General features: G+C 45.5%; 1 protein-coding gene across 2 annotated transcripts in view; it reads right to left on the bottom strand.

Moving 5' to 3' along the window:
* PRKCB (protein kinase C beta) overlaps positions 1 to 15766 on the bottom strand; it is a 374584-nt gene that overhangs the window by 23409 nt on the left and 335409 nt on the right. For both annotated transcript variants that reach the window (XM_068969543.1, XM_068969542.1), the window contains exons 14-16: positions 10904 to 10984; positions 10504 to 10611; positions 4350 to 4490 (exon numbers count right to left, since the gene is read on the bottom strand). In XM_068969543.1, coding sequence (XP_068825644.1) covers positions 4350 to 4490; positions 10504 to 10611; positions 10904 to 10984 — 330 coding nt within the window. The remainder of the gene's footprint in view (positions 1 to 4349; positions 4491 to 10503; positions 10612 to 10903; positions 10985 to 15766) is intronic.

The following is a 15766-nucleotide window of genomic DNA, read 5'->3' on the forward strand; positions in this document are numbered from 1 at the left end:
TGAAGCCAGTGTATTTCAGTAGTTTCCAATGATACTATGCGAACAGCTCCTGCCACAATAAAAGATGCACTGAGAACGACTTTAAAAATCCATGTAAAATTATTTTAATGAACCTTCAATAATAGCACCCTTCACTGGTGTTTGACTATAATCCTCTGTTATTGCCCTGTGGTTTTTCTTTCTCTTGCTGCACTCTATTTAATAGCATGCATGAGTCAGGAACACTGACAGATACATGCACGCCTTTCAATATCCTGAGAAGCACATGGAACTCTGCACACACTCACCAGGGCCTTTCAGAAAGGGTGGGGAAAGGGAAAATGTGAAATCCTCAGGTGGGGGCTGGGGGCTCTAGGGCTGGCAACTGCTTTGTGAAAGGCACATACTCAAGTTGAATCGAATGAGTGTGTGATGTATATACATTGTGCTGTGTTGTGCTTAGTTGCTCAGACATGTCCGACTCTTTGTGACCCCATGGACTGTAGCCCACCAGGCTCCTCTGTCCATGGGGATTCTCCAGGCAAGAATACTAGAGTGGGTTGTCATGCCCTCCTCCAGGGGATCTTCCTAACCCAGGGATCGAACCCAGGTCTCCTGAATTGCAGGTCAATTCTTTACTGTCTGAGCCACCAGGAAAGACCAAGAATACCGGAGTGGGTAGCCCATCCTTTCTCCAGGGGATCTTCCCGACCCAGGAATCAAACCAGGGTCTCCCATATTGCAGGCAGATTCTTCACCAACTAAGCCACAAGAGAAGCTCAAGAACACTGGAGTGGGTAGCCTATCCTTTCTCCAGGGGATCTTCCTGACTCAGGAATCGAACTGGGGTCTCCTGTATTTCTGGCGGATTCTTTACCAGCTGAGCTACCAGGGAAGTCCAGTATATACATTATTATGTTTATTTTGAATTTACCCTGCTGCTGCTGCTGCTGCTAAGTTGCCTCAGTCATGTCCAACTCTGTGCGACCCCATAGACGGCAGCCCACCAGGCTCCCCCATCCCTGGAATTCTCTAGGCAAGAACACTGGAGTGAGCTGCCATTTCCTTCTCCAATGCATGAAAGTGAAAAGTGAAAGTGAAGTCGCTCAGTTGTGTCCGACTCTTCGCAACCTCATGGACTGCAGCTTCAGTGTCTTGTCTCCTTAGAGGTGATGGTAGTACATCTTGAAGTCTATAGCCCAGTCCAGTCACTGTACTTTGAAGGTCATTGTTAAACCACAGAAACATTTCAAGACACCAGCTGGTTGGAAACCCTATCCAGTACAGGACTGTTGAAGGATCCTATGGATCATCACTAGCTGTTGTAACCATTTTGTGTTATCAATGATAAGAACAGCTCATTTTTCCTGAGCACCCTCTGTGGGCCAGGGTAAATATTCAAAGTATCTAACCAGCCAAAGTGGACTCTGGTTGTGAGTAACCAGCACTTATGGGACCCAGCTAAACATCAACCAGACTCTGCAAGATTGCTACCCTAGAGGTTATAAACTGACAGCCACGTATGGTTCATGGGTGTTCTGTTTGACTTGAGTTGTGTTTAATTTTTAAAATGTTGTTGCTGCTATGTTTTTTTAAAATAGTGAGATTTCATACAAAAGTCCTGAGGAGAACGCAGAGGTGCAGAGCCTGCATCTCCCATAGGACTGACCTGGCTGGCCCCATGCCTGCCTCATAGAAGGTCCCCAGGGAAAGACCACTCTTACTTCCATGAATAAGATAAAAAGAAAATAATAATCAGTGATGATCCACAGGACCCTCCAATTGGTCAGCTGGAGATGAACACCCACCTGATGAGCTTTGAGAACCACCAGCTCCCCCATCTGCCCCTCTTTAAACCACTCCCTCCTCCCTCACTGACATTACCTGCTTGGCCTCTGTAGCCATCTGAGTCTGTGACCTGTTCCTGGAAGGCACCCCTCCTCACTCAGACTGTGTAAAAACCATTGTCTTCCCCTTAAAGAGATTTCTCTCCCTGCCACGTTTCTTTGGCCTCCGTCTAGCTTCCCTGCAAGAGCTTTTGACCCTGAACTCCACAGCAGTGAGTCCTAGACTGGAGCATTTAACAGATTCCCCTTGAGAGCCCCAAGGCACGGTTTCTAACTCAGGAGGTCTGGGGTGGGAGCCTGAGAATTTCATTCCTAAAGTTTCCAGGTGATACTGCTGGTCTGGGTTCCACTCTTTGAAAACCACTGCTCTCCAAGCAAGGAAAGAACCTCAAACGTCAGTGGTTCAGTTCTGGTGGGGATGGGGGCATATACATCTCTCCTCTAGCCAAGTGGAGGGAGGCTGATCTGCATATTGAGACCTCATGAATAGCCCTGTAAAACCCAAACAGGGTGTGCGTGCCCCCTCAAGTTCCCAGTTTCCTGACTGGAGAACCCACTCTTGTCTTCCAGATTGGTTATTGATCTTTTCTTATATATATATAATAAAAATGATGATACTGCCTATGACACGCAGGTGTACACACGAACCGCAAGTGCACACATGGGCATTATCTCAGGGACTAGCATCAGCAGGACCCTACACTGCTCTGCCCCTTCAAAGACCCTGCACCCGAGACATTGACCAACAGGTGACATGTCGCTAACAAAAATCATCAACTCTCCCAGAGTGCCTACTGTGTACCAGTCAGGTACTGAGTGCTTTATGCACCATGACCCTCCCCCGATAGAGAAACTGTAGCCATCCCTGTATTACAGACGATGCAACAGAGAGCAGAGAGGGGAAACAACTCGTCCAAGTTCTCCAGATGTAAAGCAATCAAGTGATGGTTTATTGGACCCACTGTATTCATGAGGGTCAGACACGATTAGGAATACTGTGCTCAACTCTGTGTCTGCATTTCAAGATGGATGTTGCCAACCTGGAGGACAACAGGTGATGTCATATGGGACATGCTTACAGGTGGACAAGGGGTGTGTTGAGCCCAGAAATTGCAGGTTTCCGGAGTATCAGAGAAAGAGGCTCTGGTTGACAGAACAGGACTCAGTGATGGAGGTTCTGAGGAGGCTGATTTGGTATCACTATACATACTGGCAACAATCAGAAGGATCACAATGTGGAACTTGCTGCCTCTAAAGGACCCCAAGACTGAACACCAGGAGTTGTCCAGAGAGAAACAGGACTCATCAGGGATTCTGTGAATCTAATCATTTGGGGTGTGCAGGGCTGGGAGATGTGAGAAGCACCTGGGAGGCTTCCTTAAACTACATGTCCTTTGCCCCGGGGCATCCTGGTATTGCCTCTAATGGAGTCAGACTCTCTGAATCCTCACTTCCTCACACACTGGCTGAATGGACTTGGAGAGAGCACTCAACTTTTATGAGCTTCCATTTCCTCTTCCACGACGTGGAATAACAGCACCTGCGTAATATTTTGTTTTGAGGATTTGCTTAGATGCTACGTGTGAACTACTTAATATGGCCAGGTAAGTGGTCATGAAATTAATAATAATAATATCAAAACAAGCATCACTTTCACTATCATTGTTCACATCTGAGATCCTCATGACTTTTGGTTTCGATAACAAAGTTTATGTTCAGCCTTACTACTTTTCAGCCTTAGCCAGTAGTTACAACCCATAAAAAGGTCACCAGGTCTCCCCTGTACTTTAACAAAGAAATATCTTTCCGGTAGAATCACGGTCCTGATTAATCCAGGAGAACGCTCCTCCTCTCTGCCCAGTCCTTGGGGATGGAAGTGCTCCTGCGTGCACACCACCTTGGGAAATGTGAGACTTTCATTCTTACAACAATTCCCCGAGAGCCATATCCACCCCCCAGAGCCTCCAGGAGGGCTTTACGAACATGCCAGCCTCTGCTTCATTCTGGTTCGCCTTGGGTGGGAGCTGGCTGGGCGTTCTGTCTTCTTTACTGACTCAGATGGAGTATATATTTCAGAATTAAATTTAAATACTGTTGAGATAAACAACATGACCTTTTCAATGTCAGTTTGAAAAGAAAATGACACAGTCGAACCAAGGAAAGACCGAGGGCAAAATTAGATTCTTTATCACAATCCAAAAATGGATCTGACTCGGCTCACCCAAAAACCTTTCCCCCAAAGCTGCCAGCTCAGACGGTTACAATAATTCAATCAAGAAAACAAAAACACAACATCCACGGTCTTTCCTGCATGTATCAAGGCTGTGCGGGTGGAAATCTCCATTTTTGTACCTGCTGCCTTTGAGTATAAATATGAACACTTATAGACAGGTTCATCGAGGTCCACCCCTCGGAGGGCACCACGGGCACACACATCAGAGAGAGGAAAAGAGCCTGTTACGATGTGGACCCAAAAAGCATTATGATGTGGACCCAACCGCCTTTAGAGAACGGTTTACTTACGGCTTTCGGCTTATATGGGGGCTGAATCTCTTTGCGTTCAAGTTTCTCCCAGTCAATATACCGGAAAAACGCATGCTCTTTGATGTCACGTTCACCTTCAGGTCCACAACCCAGACGTTTGCCTGGGTGTTTGGTCATCAGCTTCAAGAGAAAGAGAAATGTAGAATGAATTTCAGAAGAGGAAATGTGGGACTCTCAGAAATGGTCGCTCCTATGAATGACGAAAGACAGCACAAAGAAGACTCCCAACTAAATCTTTACTTTTGGCTTTTCATCCCAGCAGTAATTTCCCAGCCAGGTCTTTCTAATAGGAGGACCCAACGATAGTGTCTGCTGCTCCCGGTCCCAGACCAAAGTCCCTTACAGTTAATCACACTTCAGCCTGACCGTGGCCCTGAACTTAAGTCAGAAATATCACATGGTGCATTTTGATTTAAGAATGACTTCTATGCAATTACTGATGCATTTAATGAGAACAGTTTCAATATCTTCAAATTCTCCTGCTACCTAACACAAGGAAATGGGAGTTTGACCAAAGCAAAGGGCACGTTCATTCAGATAATATTTGCATTTCTCAGTAAAGCGCTTGTGAAAATGACAAGACAGAAGAAAAAATATTAGTCAAATGGACCCAAGTTTCAAGTAATTACTTTCCAAAAGCTCATTAAATAGTCAAAACCTAGCCCAGCTCATTTCCCTTGTATCATACATTACACTAAACTCCGCTGAGGTTTCTTTGGTGTCCCATTTAAATTACTTAATTATCAAAACCCTCCATCTTTGGGTCTCTGAGCCAGAGCTAAATAACAAGATGAATAGACGCTCCAAGATGAAACCAGACAGGCTCCCTCTTGTAAATGAGTCCAAAGCAGCAGGAAAATATCTCTGATCTCAACACTTAAGCAAATGCACAGAGAGTCAAGACGGAGGAGTTGATGATTAGTTTTTTAAAAAAGAAAGATCAGCAAGAGGCCATCAAAAGAAGAAGCAAAACGATTGAAACATACAGACCATGAAGCTTCCTGGAGTTGACTTGACACCAAGAAGCCCATGACGTCAGACTTCTCAGGTTTTTGCCCAGGGCTTAAGGATTATAGGGGGAAGGGATGAATTCAGCAATTCACACCTACTCTGTTGGACTTTCAGCTCAGCCTGATTCTTGCTACAGATAATCTGTCATCAGAAACTACCCTCCTACACCCACACACACAGAGAAGCACATACTTTCCACACATGCTTTATCTTCTAGGGGAAAAATAACCCTGCACTTCTGTTTCTAAGCGACTTCTTTATAAATTTTATGGCTAGTCTTACCCGAGTCTCACAATGACCCCATGAGTTGGGTGTTTTAATTTTTCCCCACCTGAGTGACAAGGCAATTGACACTCAGAGGGTTAAGCAACTGGCAAGGACTCACAGAGACAGTAGATGGCAGAGCTGGGATTGGATCTCACTTCTGCTGACCTCTAAAACTTGGACATTTAGAGACATAGATTCCATGTGGCTCCCCAGGGATGATCTGTGGTCTCGCTCGGTCAGGAAAAGGTTAGGGAGGGCAAGGAAATCGGGCCAAATCTTGACTTTTGTGTAGGATTAGAATGGGAGGAAAGAAAAGGTTACGAGGCCTCGGTTAGCACAACCAGCAATCTTATCCACAACAGCTTCTGGGGTTTCCCCGGTGGCTCAGTGGTAAAGAATCTTCAGTCAGTGCAGGACATGCAGGTTCAATCCCTGGTCTGGGAAGATCACACGTGCTGCTGAGCAACTGAGCCTGTGTGCCGATACTACCGGGCCTGTAGTAGAGCCCGAGAACTCCAACTGCAGAGCCCACGGGTCATAACCACTGAAGCCTGTGCACCTAGAGGCCACGCTCCAGAGCAAGACAAGCCACTGCAGCAAGAAACCAGTGCACTGCAACGGGAAAGCAACCCCACTCACCCCAACTAGGGAGAAGCCCGGGTAGCAACGAAGCCCCAGCACAGCCAGAAATACATACGTAAATAAAAGTATACATAAAAAACTAACAGCTTCCGCGTCCTGAGCACTTCCTGAGTGCCGGGCTCACAGCTATGATCCGTTACTCTTTCATCTTCACAACATTAAGGCCTCAGAAACTATTATCCTCATTTTCCACATAAAGACACTGGGTCCAGAGAAGCAGGCATCTGCCTGAGATCACCCAGCTAAGTAGCAGAGCTGCGCTTTGAACAGATCAGCCTGACCCAGAGTCTTGAAGCTCCATCCTATGTTTTCACCTTAATGTATGGCCAACTGGGGCTTCTGTCTGCTTTAAGTTTATTCAAAGGGGGAGTGGTGATCCAAGCAAACTGTATACTAACTTTTTTTTAATGGTAGAAAATAGGGTCTTTAATGGGATGGATAACAGCAGTCCCCAACCTTTTTGGCACCGGGGACCAGTTTAAAGGAAGACATGTTTTTCCTCAGATTGGGGAGGGGGCATGGTTTGGGGATGATTCAAGAGGATTACATTTATGGTGCACTTCACTCTTATTATTATTACATCAGCTCCACTTCAGACCACCGGGCATAGATCTTGGGGACCCCTAGATAATAGGACATTTTCAAATGGAATGAGACTTTTTTCAAAAACCTAGCTCACTTTCCATGTAAATAGGAGAATGCTAGGCGAAGGAAAACCACTGCAGAAACACCCCAGCACTAATGCGAGGCTGTGCTCAGCTCCTGCACGCTGAGCTCCGGCGCCCGAAGCCAGCCCTGCAGACAGCTGGACTTAATCACTCTTCCGATCTCTGATCACCTCCCAGATGCATCCCCTGGGGCCCACGGTTCAGGAGGAAGCATTTGGCTGTTCACTTGAGCATCACTCCTTCTCTGGAGCATCAACCTTGAAGAAAAAGCCCACACGGGCCTCAGCCAACTCAACTCAGAAAGGTCCCCAAACCCAATAGTAAGAAAGTCACCCTCGCTAATCCTGAAGGTTATGGGTCTGAAATTAATAGAAATCTGCTCTACCAGGGAAACTGCTAATTGGAGCTGAAGCTGAATGCAGCTGACCTGGAAAACCCTTTTCTCCATGACCCACTTAGAACCCCAGCTGTCTAGGCAGGCAGGGCTGTGAAGGGGAAAGTCCTGAACATGCATGGAGCACCTACTGTGTGCCAACACTATGCGAGGAGATTCCTCTTCTGTTACCTCATCATTTAACACTCTTTCAAAATTCTGTATAGTGAGGATTATTTTTCCATCTTCAGCGATAAAGAAACAGAAGCCCAACAGATGCAAAGTAATATGCTCAAGACTGTGCATCTAGGAAGCGGAAGGGTTGAAATGTACAAATAGTCTTGAGTTCCTAAATCCCCCACTTTAAAAGCCCAAGTCACAGGGAATGCAAACTCGAATATCAAGAGGAGGTTAGCATGTAACATGGCAGTGCCTGCGTTAGTAACAGCAGGAGTCATAACCCATTTTGGAACAGAGTGACAGACTCTCAACTGAGTTCCTTGTATTAATTCATCTCCTGATCAGAGAACCCTTTGTGCGGTGCCATACGTGTGTCCCCAATCTGCAGATGAGGTGGAACAACTTCCCGGCTATCACAGGATTAATAATGCTCGGACTTGAATTCAAATACAGGTTTCTGCCCAGAAAAATCAGGAGAGGAGAGGACACATTCTTATCTGAAGGACAGACCGGCTTCCAATACAGCTGACTGATGCCTTCCAGGAATGACAGACCAGCGTGGAGAGATCAGATTTTTCAAAAGAAACTGGAAAGGTGAATGTTAGAGGAAATCCCCTGATCTTTAAAGGTCGCCTTTTTTTTTCCCTCCAGTGATTTTATTTCTTTGTTTTCATTGGACAATTACTGCTTTACACAGTTGTGTTAGTTTCTGCTGTACAATGAAGAGAATCAGCTATATGGAGACGTATATCCCCTCCCTCTTGGACCTCCCTCCCATCCACCCCCATCTAGGTCATCACAGAGCACTGAGCTGAGCTTCCGGTGCTTTGTAACAGGTTCCTGCTAGCTATCTGTTTTACACATGGTAGCGATGATATATGTCAATCCTAATCTCCCAATTCACCCCACCCTCTTCCCTCCCTGTGTCTATACATCCATTCTCTAACGTTGGCAACTATTTAACAAACTAAGAGCTCCCTCTCTCCCCACCCTGTGTAACTCATCTCCTGATCAGAGAACCCTGATCACATGGGCGGTCCCATACGCGAGTTTCCAATCTGTAGATGAGGTGGAACAACTTCCCGGCTGTCATAGGTTTAATAATGCTCAGACTTGAACTCAAATGCGGGTTTCTGCCCAGAAAAATCAGGAGAGGAGAGGACACATTCTTATCTGAAGGAAAGACTGGCTTCCAATACAGTCTCTCCCTCTCTCCCCATCCTGTATGATGACTGTAGGGGTTTGCCCTGGCCTTGTTCTATGCCCTCTCTTTGCCAAGGGCCTCTTTTAAGCTCCTCATGAACAGCTCAGGTGGTAAAGAATTGATCTGCAATGCAGGAGACCCCAGTTCGATTCCTGGGCCAGGAAGATCCCCTGGAGAAAGGATAGGCTACCCACTCCAGTATTCTTGGGCTTCCCTGGTGGCTCAGACGGTAAAGAATCAGCCTGCAATGTAGGAGACCTGGGTTTGATCCCTGGGTTGGGAAGATCCCCTGGAGGAGGGCATGGCAACCCACTCCAGTATTCTTGCCTGGAGAATCCCATGGACAGAGAATCCTGGCGGGCTACAGTCCATGGGGGTCACAAAGAGACGGACACGGGTGAGTGACTAAGCAAGCACAGGAACCTCTCCACGCCCTCTACCTCCTCTTCCCTCTTCCTGCCTCATACCTTCAAAAACTATTTTCAAACTATAAATTTTGAGATGTTAGGGACTGAGATGAATTCACATATGTCTTCCCCAGGGATATTTGCATCCTAACCTATGCAGCTGACACACAAAGCTTAGGTGATTCACTGAGGGTGGGAATTCAGGCGGCACGACAAGGTGCTTCTAGATTGAGGTTGACCCAGCTGTTATAAACCTCCGGAGTTCAGCTTTCCTTCACTCAGGCCAGCTCACATGCCATCTGATGGGTTAAGAAGGGCAGAATTGGGTTGGGTAATGAGAAATCTGCAAACACCATGAGGATCTAGAACCAGCAGCCCTGGTTTGTCCAGACACACAGGTGGGCACGCTCTAACCCTGGCACTGCTGACTGGTGGGAAGGAAAACTTCATAAAGGCAGCATCTCTGAGCCTTGTTCTCTGGGGTCTCACAATGTTACTTTCCTTCTTTCATCAGAGCTGAAGAGTTACCACATTTGAATAATGTACTTAAAAGGCAGTGGTTTTTAAGCAACACAGGGACATTTTCACAGTACAGATAGATGCCAAACTCAATCTCTAGCAGGAAGACTGAGGTGTGTGCCTTTGGAAAGAGCACCACAGGTCATCCTGATGGTGCCAATGGGGAGGACCTCTGGTCTCCAGGTATTCACCCATGTCATTGTGAGCATGTCCTGGCCAAACACAGAAAACAAAAACAAGCAATCCTTACCCAAAACAGGTGTCCTGCTTTGTTCACAGGTAAATTTGCATACATCACAGTGTACAAACTTGCAAACTTTTCAGTCATTTGTGGGTTAGGGGGAGAGTGGCGGTTGGGAGACACTCAATTTGGGTCAACTTATCTAGAGGATCCCTTAAACTCAATAGTGTGATTATATTCTTAGGACAAAAGTCACACGCTCTTACTATTAACTAAACTCATAGGCCCCAGCGCTGAGTAGGCTGACCGGTCATGCAGCACCCCTCTTGGGTACCTTCCCCAGGTTCCAGCTTTTTGGCAAAGTTTCTGGGCTCGCCACCTCATTCATTCCATAAGACTTCCTCTGTGTTGGCCTAGAGCCTGGAGCCCAGCCAGGAGCAACATGCTGTTGCAGGCAGGCCTCTATGGTGCTTCGGTGTGAATTAGAAGAAAGCTCCCTTTCCTCTGGGAGGCAGCAGGTCTGTTCCAGGCTCACAGGTTGGTCAGTGGACCAGGGGTGGAGTTTGACCTCCACTACCCCTCCCCCGCCCCAGGCGCAGCATCCTTGTGCAGGGCACGACCTGCACCCCTGAAACCCTGTAGGTGGTGGTCCTGGCTGCCAGCTTTAAGGGGCTCACTCACCCCTTTGCAGATGGCCACAGCTTCCTTGGACATGGACTTCGGATAAGCCACGTTGTGTTCCATGATCGACTGGAAGAGTTCATCCTCGTCCTCCCCTTCAAACGGTGCCTGTGGAGCAGAGCACAGGGTGGGAGAAGGAGACCTGCAGGAACTATATCCCCTGCCCAACTGCCCCAAACCAGCGTGCCCAGCTCCCTGGGGTCCACAGCCAAACCATACCCAGGGCTTCCAGGAAGAGGATATGGAAATGGGGTCAATAGACGGGGGTAACCCCAAGGTCATGGAAATCACAGAGGGTCAGAGCTGTGAGCTGGTATCCGGCTGACACTCTCTCTTAAAGAAACCACGGGGCTGGGGGTGAGGGAGGACTTTCCTTACAAGTCACTTAAAATTCAATTACCTGCCCAGCCAACATCTCATAAAGCAGGACGCCAAATGCCCACCAATCCACGGACTTCCCATAGGGCTGATAAGCAATTATCTGGAAAACAGAAGGCATCCGTCAGGGAGATGTGCAGGTTCTTGCAGTGGCTGAGAATGAATATGCGCTTCTCTTACAATAAGAGTGGCGCATCCCTGGGGGGTGGCGGGGGTGGGGGGAAGAGTTCTTCCTTTGCCTGACACCCGCTCATTGTGAAAGATTAAATTGGCCGTCACAGTCCCAGATGTGGGCCTCTGTCTAAAGGAGTGAACAGGGAGTCCAGTGTCCACCGAAGCTATTTCTTTACCTTAAGAAGATGGATATCCTTTACAGAGATACCTGCAGGCGGGGAAGGCATCTGTGTATGTCACACTGTCTTTTCAAAGCACTTAGTACGGTTATTTTTAATTTTAATACAGTCAGCACAGCATTTTAAAGGAGAAAACTCGTCTTTCTTTCTCATGATAAAAGTAATAGCATTTACAACAATGTGACCATACGTAAGACTACTGAACTGTATGCTTAGAAATGGTTAAGATGGTGATGTGTTTTTTTGCCACAATTAAAAAATTTTTAAGTTAAAAAATGTAATAGCAGTTATTATTTATTTAAAATACAGATATACTACGAGAATACGATTAAAACAGTTTTTTATCAAGAGAGACATTATGATTGATATTTGGTCCATTTTCCTCTAGATTTTTTCTATTAATATATATTAAACTGTGTGTGTATGAATGCACTTTACATAAATACTTTAATATATGGAACTTTAATAAAGCATTTTATTCATTTAGAATTTCCATGCTAATATCTGTACATCAACATAACCAGCTTTTTCACCTCTGCATAATGTTCCATCGGATAGATATACCAAAATCTATTTCATCAATACCCAACTGATTACATTTCCTCCATGCAATTAGATATGCGGACATCTGTCCAATTTTCTTCCCTTAAGATAAACTCCTAGGAGGAGAACTGCTGAATCAAATGGTATATCTAGTTCTAAAGGTTTTCATACTTATGACCAAATTGCCAGAGCGTGGTGAAGTCTAGAACAGCTGTGTGACCATCCATTAGGATGTGAGTGAAGTGAGTGAGTGAAGTCGCTCAGTCGTGTCCGACTCTTTGTGACCCCGTGGACTGTAGCCTACCAGGCTCCTCCGTCCATGGGATTCACCAGGCAAGAATACTGGACTGGGTTGCCATTTCCTTCTCCAGGGGATCTTCCTGACCCAGGGATCAAACCCAGGTCTCCCGCATTGGAGACAGACGCTTTAACCTCTGAGCCACCAGGGGCGCCCCCCATTAGGATGTAGGGGTGAAAACTAAATGTATCAAAGGGATTAGTTAAGGAGTTAGGGATCGATATGTACACACTGTTATATTTTAAATGGATAACCAACACGGACCTACTGTATAGCACAAGGAACTCTGCTCCATGTCATGTGGCAGCCTGGATGGGAGGGGAGTTTGGGGGAGAATGGATACATGGATATGTACGGCTGAGTCCCTTCGCTGTTCACCTGAAACTATCACACCATTGTTAATCGGCTATACCCCAATACAAAATAAAAAGTTCAAAAAAAAATGGGGGGGACTGGAACGTGAAACAGCAAAGGTTAAGGGGTTGAGGACTGAGGGCCACACAGTCCAGAGCTGGAACTGTTGTCACCCAGCCTGTGACCCCAGGAGATGGTACTTAACGTCTCTAACTCTCAGTTTCCTAATATTATCTATGTCACAGAGTTTTAATAGGATGAAAGAGAAATATGTGCCTCTCACATATTATGCCCTCAAAATGTCAGCTATGACTTAAAAGTTCTCTAATTCAGTGATAGTTGGTTTTACTCAACAAATGTGTCTGAGCAAGCTTGGCTATTAAGCTTGGCTATAAAGGCTGTTTATCCACCTCCATCTCCCACCTTGGCATCTGCCCTGAAATCACAAGTGTCCTCTGAGGAGAACTGCCTGCAATAGATGAAGGAAAGCGTTCTGTGAGAACACTTATTGAAAGTGTTTTCACACTTTTAAAGTACTTCATGTCTCTTTTGATCCTCATGACAACCTAACAAGTTAATCCTTTTACAAAGGGAAATAGAGCCTGGGAGGTGAAAGAAGTTGCCAGAGGTGAGGGGGTTAGTTAATGGCAAAGCAGGGGGAAACCTGACCTGCAGTTTACTCCTCCCACCAGCAGGCTGCAGGCTGTGGGCTGGAGGAGGAGGCAGTTTCCCCGGTAACACAACTTGGGGCTTTAGGAACATCCAAGAATCTTTGAAAACCACACATGTGGGGGCCCATACTGCAGTGATTCTGATTCCATTCATCTAGGGTGATGCCTGGCCATCCCCATTTTAAAAGCTCCCCAGGGACTTCCCTGACCATCCAGTGGTTAAGACTTTGAGTTTCCAATGCAAGGGTTCAATCCCTGGTTGGGGAACTAACATCCTGCATGCTGTGTGGAGGGGAAAAATTTTATTAATTAAAAAAATAACAAAAACTCCCCAGGTGATAGTAAAGGGCATCAGGCTTTGTGAACCAGAGATCACTGAACTCACAGCAGATCAAAGAACTGTATCTGATATCCTAACTAATTAACACAGTGATAATAAAGCAATGTATGTCACACAGGGACAACTCCACTGGGTCCTAATAAAGGGTTAAGTGCTCAAAGGATTACTTTTCAATTCCTCAGATAATACACAACTACATTTGCCTTGTGCAAAATTAAAACAGTATACAGATTAAGATTTACAATGGCCTTATCCTCAGAGGCAACCAGTGTTGTAAAACCAGTCTGGAATCTTCATGCATCTTCTCTACTTCTGCATGCGTATCTACGTACTCGTAAGAAACATATAGCAGCATTCAGTGTATTGTTATTTACCATAAATGGCATCATACTGTATTTATCATTCTGTAACTTGATTTTTTCCCTCTTAACAATGTTTCAATATCTGCATATACATCTCATTCACTTTTTGAATTGAGGCCTAATAGTATTCCACACTGAGGAGGGCGTGGATGGTAACCCACTCCAGTAATCTTGCCTAGAGAATCCCACGGACAGAGGAGCCTGGTGGGCTACAGTCCATGGGGTCGCAAAGAGTTGAACACGACTGAGCGACTAAGCACAGCACAGTATTCCACACTATAAATCATTTAACCTATTGCCGATCCCTTGATTAACAAACACTGTTCAAATTAATACAGACAGGTGTGCTCTGATCTTTATAAGGGCTGCATAATATTTCTTTCTTTTTTTTTAATTAAATTTTTATTTTTACTTTATTTTATTTTACAATACTGTATTGGTTTTGCCATACATTGACATGAATCCACCACGGGTGTACATGCGATCCCAAACATGAACCCCCCTCCCACCTCCCTCCCCACAACATCCCTCTGGGTCATCCCCGTGCACCAGCCCCAAGTATGCTGTATCCTGCATCGGACATAGACTGGTGATTCAATTCTTACATGATAGTATACATGTTTCAATGCCATTCTCCCAAATCATCCCACCCTCTCCCTCTCCCTCTCCCTCTGAGTCCAAAAGTCCGTTATACACATCTGTGTCTTTTTTGCTATCTTGCATACAGGGTCATCATTGCCATCTTTCTAAATTCCATATATATGTGTTAGCATACTGTATTGGTGTTTTTCTTTCTGGCTTACTTCACTCTGTATAATCGGCTCCAGTTTCATCCATCTCATCAGAACTGATTCAAATGTATTCTTTTTAATGGCTGAGTAATACTCCATTGTGTATATGTACCACAGCTTTCTTATCCATTCATCTGCTGATGGACATCTAGGTTGTTTCCATGTCCTGGCTATTATAAACAGTGCTGCAAATAGAACTGCATAATATTTCTTAACATGAATTGCAACCCTTTTCCTTCACTGGTAGTCACTGAGACTGTGTCCTATTTTTTATTATTAAAAATAGTGCTGCAATGAAGAAAGGACTTTGAAGACATATCCTTCCGAGTATGGTGTGTGTTTGTGTGTCTGTATGTGTGTATGTTGCAAACTAGATTCCTAAAAGAGGAAGAGTTTTGGTAACAGAGTAGGCAGGTTTTAAATTTAGTGCCAGGTTACTTAGTGACACAGGTCCTCCCATCACCATTGTTACATATGAAGCCTTAACAGTCAGGAAGAGAGGAATTCGAGAATGTCCATTTCCAAGACTCTATGCCAAGCTCGCAGTTCCTTTCCATAAAAATCCAGTAACAGATTGCAGGATGCCACCTTCCTGAGCACCACTTCAGAGAAAAAGGGAGGCTATCATCTGGCACAAATTTTTGTACCATGACACGTTGGGGAAATCCATTCTGCAACTGACCGCATCCTCTGGGCAGGGAGGGGGAGGCACTAAAATAAATCTTCACACTTTCACTTATACCTTAATCACAGGAAGAAAAATGCTGAGTCTTTTAGGATTCAGCACAACTACTGCACACCTGTGCGCACACAGACCCTGTGTCATACGTCTGTCCCGGGAATCAATCTCTCTTTCTCTTACTCCGTCTCTGCCTTTCCGTCTCCCCTGAACACACGTTTCAGTGGCATAATTAGGAGGTATCATATGGCCATGAGCCACAGCAGCTTGACGAAGAATCTTACTGATGTGTGGTGGATGGTTCTTTTGAGTTTTATTTAAATTTTCTCCCAAACCTTGATGTATTTTGGGTCTGAGCTTCTGGGATGTGTGCTAAGTTAATTTACATGTGTGATCTCAAAGGAACGATTTAGAGTCTAGGAGAAGGACCAGCCTGAGGTCCTGCTTGTCTGGTACCCCTTAGACCTCTCCTAGCTGCAATGTGGCCATCTAGG

Source organism: Capricornis sumatraensis, chromosome 3 (assembly GCF_032405125.1).
Source record: "Capricornis sumatraensis isolate serow.1 chromosome 3, serow.2, whole genome shotgun sequence".
Classification (NCBI taxonomy): Eukaryota; Metazoa; Chordata; class Mammalia; order Artiodactyla; family Bovidae; genus Capricornis; species Capricornis sumatraensis.